General features: G+C 66.5%; 1 gene segment (V, D, J or C); it reads right to left on the reverse strand.

Moving 5' to 3' along the window:
• The window catches only part of LOC115516952, a 35,298-nt gene extending 32,730 nt beyond the window's left edge, over positions 1–2,568 (reverse strand). Inside the window, 1 exon segment of the C gene segment in view lies at positions 1,666–2,568. Within this exon segment, the coding sequence occupies positions 1,666–2,131 (466 nt within the window).
• Between the last annotated feature and the right edge of the window lie 5,466 nt (positions 2,569–8,034).

The raw sequence follows: 8,034 nt of genomic DNA on the forward strand, positions 1-8,034 counted from the left end.
TCCCACAGCTTGGGCGGGTCCAGACGTGGGAAAGACCGTGCGCCCCGTTCCCTGAGGGGCTCTGAGGGCTTCTCCGTTCCCTGTCGGCCCCCTCCGGCCTCGAGTAGCCCCTGGCCAAGCCCTCTCTCTGTCCCAGGTGGCTCCCGGCCATGAGTTTCGGCCGCCTGTGCAGACCTGCCCACTCAGGTCCCGGCCCCTGGTGGGACCCACGCTCTCCCGTGAATGGTGACCCCTGAGCCTCGGAGCCTGGCCTGCCCGCACCTCCCAGAGGCCCGGGTGTCCTGAGCTCTGCCTCGGAAAGACGCACGACAGTGTCACAGGTCCCAGGGCAGTGCTGGGTGCTTTATTTCACGCAGGGTGCCTGCCCGGGGCGGGGGGGATGTACACAGGGGTGGGCGCTCAGAGCCCGCGGGGGCCTGCTGGGGGGCCGGGCGCGCTGCTCATTTACCCGGAGACTGGGTGAGGGATTTCTGTGTGTGGTGGCTGTGCAGAGCTTCGTGTGACACTGAGCAGGTGTAGGTGTTTCCACTCTGCCAGCGGGACTTGTCCACCAAGAGCCTGCTGTACAGGAAGTAGGTCCCATCGCTGTCCAGCTGGGGCGGGGTCGTCTGGTAGTTGTTCTCTGGCTCTGCCTGTCCGGTGATCTCCCACTCGACGGCAATGTCAGGCGGGTAGAAGCCTTCGATCAGGCAGGTCACACTGACTTTGTTCTTGCTGAGCTCCTCCTGGGTTGGAGGCAGGACGAACACCTGGGGCTCGTGGGGCTGTCCTGTGGGGTCAGAGGTCAGCACAGATGGTCACTCCCAGGGTGGAGGGCTGGCCTGGGTCCACCAGGCCCCACTCGACCTCCCTGTGCTCCATCTGTCCTGTTTCCCACCTTTGGCCTTGGAGATGGTCCTCTCGATGGCTGAGGGGAGGGCTTTGCTGTTGACCTTGCACTTGAACTCCTTCCCCTTGAGCCAGTCCTGGTGCAGGATGGGGAGGACACTGACCACACGGTAGGTGCTGTTGAACTGCTCCTCACGCGGCCTCGTCTTGGCTGTGTGCATCTCGGTGTTATCCACAAACCATGTGATCTGGACATTGGAGTCATCTGGGCCCAAGTCCACCACCAAGCACGTGACCTCCGGCGTCCGGGAAATCGAGAGGGTGTCCTTGGGTTTTGGGGGGAAGATGAAGACGGACGGTGCTCCAGGAATCTCAGGAACTGGTGTGGGAGACACAATGCAGGGGTCAGCATTTGGGGGGGATCCTCTTGAACATTCCCCCCACCAGGCAGTCCCTGGATATGGGCCATGGCCTTGGTGTGCAGGGCGGTGCCCTGGATGACTCACCTGGGCATTTGGGACCTTCCCGGTTTTGGGCTCTATTGTGGACGCTGTTTTGGGTACTGCAGAGAGACCAGACAGGAGGTTAGTGGGGGCCAGGGGTGGGGACAGCTCTTGGGGTGGGCTAGGTCAGGGCAGGTCAGGGGGGCGTCCCAGACTGGTGCCTGCCATTGGAGATGAAGTATGGTGGGGGCGTGCAGCCTGTGCTCACACTGGACCAGGCAGCCAGGCCCAGAGGCCCTCCTCCCCGAGCTTGGGGGACAGAGGTGCCTCTCCTGTGCCCCGGGGTCAGGTGGACCGGCTGACCTGGCCTGTCTCCCAGTGGACACCCTCTTACCGGTCTTGTCCACCTTGGTGTCGCTGGGCGGGTGGGCCACGTTGCAGGTGAAGGTCTCACTGAGCCACCTGCTGGAGGGCACCGTCACCATGCTGCTGAGAGAGTAGAGCCCCGAGGCCTGCAGGACGGACGGGAAGGTGTGCACACCGCTGGTCAGGGCGCCGGAGTTCCAGGACACGGTCACCGGCTCAGGGAAGTAGCCTAACACCAGGCAGGCCAGGGCCACGGTGGCGCCAGATGTGGTCCCGCAGCTGGGGGCCAGTGGGAACACCGATGGGGGCGTGGTGGAGGCTGCAAGAGAGGAGGCCGTGTGACCACAAGGGTCTCGCTCCTGGGAGGGTCCGGGCAGGGTATCAGGTGCCCGGGCTTGGGGTGGCCCTCCAGGAAGTCTGCAGACCAGCCGCCCGGCGTAGCTCTCTGCCGCCCCAGGGCCTCGTGTATCTGCGGCTGCACGCGCTGGCCCCATGGGCCTGGTCGGTGCTGGGTGACCTCCTGCTGGATTAGAGTCTCCTGGGCCCAGCCCCTGGGTCCCCACTCGGGCTTCCTGTGGGTGCTCGGCCTGAGCGAGCCATCTGTCTGAGCTCTGACCGGTGGCCCCTGCTCCCAACGGGCCTCTGCTGAGGCCCTGAGCCCACTGCCCTGTTGTCCCAGCCTGAATCTGCCCTGGGCCAGCGGGACCTTTCTTGAACACAGCAGGCCTCTGCCACCCGCTGCCCGTGCCCCTCAGCCCGGAGTCCTCGTCGTGGCCTGCTGTCTGCCCTCCAGGCCTCACATCTTCTGGGTCAGCTCTGCAGCTAAAGCGCCCGGGCGCCGGATCCCGTCCCTGCCCTGAGCCCCTCCTCAGGCCTTCCTGGGCTCACTCAGTGCCCGTGCCCTGGGGCCTGTCCAGCTCCTCCCTGTCCCCAGAGCCCTCTTTCAGCAGAGGTCTTTCCTGAGCCTGCCTGCCCCTCAGTGCCGGTGGGAGCCTTGCCCCGCCCTGGCTGTCCTCTCGTGCACGGTGCCAGCACCCCAGAGCCCACGTCCCCAGCCAGACCCGACCCCTCTGCCAAGTCTGATGGCCCTGCCTGGCCTCCCCTCCCACCCACACTCCAGGCTGGCGGCCCTGCCTCAAACTCCCAGGCTCCCCCTTCCCTGCACCGGCTCCCCTGCCCTGAGCCACCCCTCCTGGCTTTGTCATGTCCAGCCTTCTGTCCCCCATCCCCACGAGCCTCCAGAGCGGGTTCAGCGCCCCTGAGCCTAAGCCTGTGGCCACCCCTGTCCCTTCAGCCCCAGAGACCTTCCTACCCAGGCTCGCCTCTCCCCCTACCTTGTCCACCGGGCCGCAGGCGGCTCACGCCCTCCCGTGTCCAGGGAGGCTCTCCTGGGCCCGCGCCCTCGTGGTCTCTGTGTGCCGTACCGCTCAGCTCCCACCCAGTCCAGGGCTGCTCTTAGCTCAGTCCCTCTGCCCTTCACCCCTGAGGCTCCTGGGGCAGCCCTTGCTCCTCCTGCCTCCCCCTGCCCCTGCTCACCCTCACATACCCTGCCTGTTCCCCTGAGCTCCTGGTGCAGCCCTGCCTCTCCTGCCCTTCCCTCTGCCCCTGTTTCCCTGCCCCCTGCCCCTGCTCACCTGTACCAGCTCTGTGTGCTCCCAGGGAGTTCCTGTGGGCAGCCCTACCCCTCTTTCTCTCCCCTTGCCCCTCCTCCTCTCCCCCCTGCCACTCTTGCCCACTCCCCAGCCCCTCTTGTCCTCCCCCTGCCCCTCCTGCCCTCCCCCTGCACCTCCTGCCCATTCCCCAGCCCCCCTTGTACTCCCCCCTGCCCCTCCTGCTCTGCTCCCTGCCCCTGCCCTGTCCCCTGCCCCTGCTCACGTGTAGGAGCTCTGTGTGCTCCCAGGGAGCTCCTGGGGCAGCCCTAAGTCTCTTGCTCTCCCCCTGCACCTCCTGCCCCTCCTGCCCTGCCCCCTGCCCCTGCTCACCTGTACCAGCTCTGTGTGCTCCCAGGGAGTTCCTGTGGGCAGCCCTACCCCTCTTCTCTCCCCTTGCCCCTCCTCCTCTCCCCCCTGCCGCTCTTGCCCACTCCCCAGCCCCTCTTGTCCTCCCCCTGCCCCTCCTGCCCTCCCCCTACACCTCCTGCTCTCCTCTGCTCCTCCTGCACTCCCAACCCCCTGCTCACCCTCACATACCCTGCCTGTTCCCCTGCTTCTCCTGCCCTCTCCCTGCACCTCCTGCTCTCCCCCTGCCCCTCCTGCTCCTCCTGCCCTCCCAACCCCCTGCTTACCCTCACAGGTCTGCCTGCTCCCTTGAGCTCCTGGTGCAGCCCTGCCTCTCCTGCCCTCCGCTTGCCCCTCCTGCCCTCTCCCTGCCCCTCTTGCTCTCCCCCTGCTCCACCTGCCCTCCTAATCCCCTACTCACTGTCATAACCCCTGCCTGCTCCCCAGAAGTCCTGGGGGTGTCCCTGCCCCTCCTGCCCTCCCCCGTGCCCCTCCTGCCTCCCCCCTGCCCCTGCTCACCTGCACAAGCTCTCTTGCTCCCCTGAGCTCCTGGCCTGGTGGTAGCTCCGAGCTGTCTGTGCTCCCCATAGGTTCACCTCCTTCTAGCAGCTCCTCCACCTGCCCCCACCCCTTTGCCTGGCCCCTCATGCTGAGCCCAGGCCTTGGATCCGTCTAGATTCTTGCCTCTGCATGTCTGAGACCTGGTCCTGCCAGTTCAGGCCTCGGCTCCCCCTGCCCTGCAGCACTCCTAACCTCCCCCTGCCCTGCCGCCCTCAGCACCTCCTGGCCAGAACTCCCACCCCCGAGCCCCTGCAGACTCCAGACCTTACCAGAACCCTGCCTGCTGCAGGAAGCCCTCTCAGCTCAGGTCCCTGGGGACAGTCCAGGGTCACTGTGGCCTCCTGCCTACAGCTTGTCTGAAGCAACCCTGCCCCACAGCAGCCCCTGCCCCTCTTGCTGTCCCCCCTGCCTCTGCTCACTCTCACAAGCTCTGCCTGCTCCCCTGAGCTCATGGTGCAGCCCTGCCTCTCCTGCCCTCCCCTCTGCCCCTCTTGCCCTGCCCCTGCCCCTGCTCACCTATACCAGTTCTATGTGCTCCCAGGGAGTTCCTGGTGGCAGCCCTTCATGTGTTTCTCTCCCCCTGCCCCTCCTGCCCTCCCCCTTGCCCCTCCTGCCCACTCCCCAGCCCCTCTTGTCCTCCCCCCTGCCCCTCCTGCCCTCCCCCTGCTCCTCCTGCCCACTCTCCAGCCCCTCCTGTCCTCCCCCTGCCCCTCCTGCCCTCCCCCCTGCCCTTCTTGCCCTGCCCCTTGCCCCTCCTCACCTGTACCAGCTCCTTGTGCTCCCAGGGAGTTCCTGGGGCAGCCCTACCCCTCTTTCTCTCCCTCTTGCCCCTCCTGCCCACTCTCCAGCCCCTCTTGTCCTCCCTCTTCCCCTTTTGCCCTCTCCATGCCTCTCTTGCTCTCTCCCTGCTCCTCCTTCCCTCCCAACCCCTGCTCACCCTCACATGCTCTGCCTGCTTCCCTGAGCTCCTGGGGCAATCCTGCCCCTCCTGCCCTCCACCTGCCCCTCCTGCCCTGCCCCTGCCCCTGCTCTCCTGTACCGACTCTGTGTGCTCCCTGGGAGCTCCTGGGGCAGCCCTGCCCCTCTTGTTCTCCCTCTGCCCCTCCTGCCCTCCCAACCCCCTGCTCATCCTCACAAGCTCTGCCTGCTCCCCTGAGCTCCTGGTGCAGCCCTGCCTCTCCTGCTCTCCCCCTGCCCCTCTTGCCCTGCCCCCTGCCCCTGCTCACCTGTACCACCTCTGTGTGCTCCCTGGGAACTCCTGGGGCAACCCTGTCCCTCCTGCTCTCCCCTTGCTCCTCCTGCTGTCTCTCAACCCCTCCTGCTCTCCTCCTGCCCCTCTTGCTCCCTCCCTACCCCTTCTGCTCTCCTCCTCCCCCTCTGTTCTCCCCCCTGCCCCTCCTACCCTGCCCCCTGCCTCTGCTCCCTATGCCAGCTTTGTGTGCTGCCTGGGAGCTCCTGGGGCAGCCCCCTGTCCCTCCTATTCTTCTCCTGCCTCTTCCGTTCTCCCCCTGCCTCTCATGACGTCCCCCTGCCCCTCCTGCCCTCTCCCTGGCCCTGCTCACCCTCACAAGCTCTGCCTGCTCCCCTGAGCTCCTGGGGCAACCTTGCCTCTCCTGCCCTCCGCCCTGCCCCTCCTGCCTTGCCCCCTGCCCCTGCTCACCTGTACCAGCTCTGTGTGCTCCCTGGAGCTCCTGTGGCAGCTGCCTGTCCCTTCTGCTCTCCCCCTGCGGCTGCTGTCCTTCCCCTGCCTCTGCTCACCTGTACCAGTTCTGTGTGCTCCCTGGGAGCTCCTGGGCAGAACCCTGCCCCTCCTGCCCTCCCTCCTGCCCTCCTGCCCTCCCCCTGCCCCTCTTGCCCTGCCACCTGCCCCTGCTCACCTGTACCAGTTCTGTGTGCTCCCTGGGAGCTCCGGGGGACAACACTGCCCATCCTGCCCTCGCTCCTGCCCTCCCCCGCCCCTTCTGTCCTGCCCCCTGCCCCTGCTCACCTGTACAGCTCTGTGTGCTCCCTGCGAGTTCCTGAGGCAACCCCTGCATCTCCTGCCACTCCCCTGCCCCTGCTTACCCTCACAAGCTCTGCCTACTCCCTGAGCCTCTGGGACAGTCCTGCCTCTCTTGCCCTCGACCCTGCTCCTCCTGCCCTGCCCCCTGCCCCTGCTCACCTGTACCAGCTCTGTGTCTCCCAGGGAGCTCCTGGGACAGCCCTACCCCTCTTGCTCTCCCCCTGCCCCTGCTGCCCTCCCAGGAACCCTGCTCACCGGCAGAAGCTCTGCTGGGTCCCCTGAGCTCCTGGGGGAGCCCTGACTCTCCTGTCCTCCCCCCAGCCCCTCCTGTCCTGTCCCTACCCTCCTGCCCTCACCTGCCCCTCCTGCTCTTCCCTGCCCCTACTGTTCTCCCCCTGCTCCTCCTTCCCTCCCAAGTCCCTGCTCATCCTCACAAGCTCTGCCTGGTCCCCTGGGCTCCTGGGGGTAGCCCTGCCTCTCCTGCTCTCCCCCTGCCACTCTTGCCCTGCCCCCTGCCCCTGCTCACCTGACAAGCTCTGTGTGTTCTCTGCTCTCCCCTTGCCCCTCCTGCTCTCTCCCCACCTCTCCTGCTCTCCCCCTGCCACTCTTGCCCTGCCCCCTGCCCCTGCTCACCTGACAAGCTCTGTGTGTTCTCTGCTCTCCCCTTGCCCATCCTGCTCTCCCCCTACCTCTCCTGATCTCCCCCTGGCCCTCTTGCTCTCTCCCTGCCTCTCCTGCTCTCCCCCTGCCCCTCCTGCCCTGCCCCCTGCCCCTGCTCCCTGTACAAGTTTTGTGTTCTCCCTGGACCTCCTGGGGCAGCCCCCTGTCCCTCCTGTTCTCCCCCTGGCCCTTCTGCTCTCCCCCTTCCCCTGCTCACCTACACAAACTCCACCACTGGTCTTTGGAGCTAATGGACCACAGTTGCCTTCTGCCCTTGCTGCCCCATGACCTCTCCCCCACAGGCGAGCTCAGCCCGCAACTACTGTGTGTTCTTAGGGCTGCCCCGGTCTCAGCTGCCCATCCCAGACTCCTTAGCCCAGGTTTGGCTCCTGACCGTCTGCCCCTGTGCTACTGTCTGGGTTCTGAGCACACGGGAGCCCCTGCCAGCCCCTCGTGCTCTGTCCCCGCCCATGTGCTGCAGCCCAGGACCCCATGGCCAGCACCTCTGACCCTGGCCTGGGGTCAGAGCCGGCCCCAGTGTCCTGGACAGGACCCTCGGGCCATCTGGGGTCCTCTTCTTCCCCTGTGCTGGGCCGGCCTCTCCCAGTGCCCTCACCTTAGGCCTGTCTGTCCACGTCGGCCTTGGTCCTGCAGTAGCTCAGTCCAGCCCAGCCCTGGGCTCCCAGCACAGATGGCAAAGGGCAGGCCTCAGGCCCACCATGGCCATCATGTTCCTTGAAGGCCCAGTTGCCACGTCCGGTGCGTCCAGCAATGTTGGCGTGGGCGCTCCGGCCCATGCCTCCCTCGTCCCTGCCCTGGCCGGTGCCCTGGCCCCCAGGCAGCCTGTGTCCCCCATGCTGGCTGCTCTGGCCCGTCCGTGGGGCCCCGTCTCTCCTTGGCTCCTGGGCTGCTTCTGCTGCCCCCACGCCGCCCTCTCTCCGTGCGGAGCCTACTCACCAAGGGCTGGGGCGACGGAAGGCTGGCCCCAGCACCTCGGCCCTCCTCGCTCTGGCCCCAGGCACATGTGGCTCCTTGTAGCTGAGCTCTGTGCCCATAGCCCCCTTCCTAGCCCCCAGGCAGCCGTGGGAAGACTAAGAACAGGATTGAAACTAGGTGGCTCGGCGACACGCTTCCTGAAGTTCCCTTTTCTTCTGGGTACTTTCTGTCTCAAGGGCCT

This window comes from Lynx canadensis, chromosome B3 (genome assembly GCF_007474595.2).
Source record: "Lynx canadensis isolate LIC74 chromosome B3, mLynCan4.pri.v2, whole genome shotgun sequence".
Classification (NCBI taxonomy): domain Eukaryota; kingdom Metazoa; phylum Chordata; class Mammalia; order Carnivora; family Felidae; genus Lynx; species Lynx canadensis.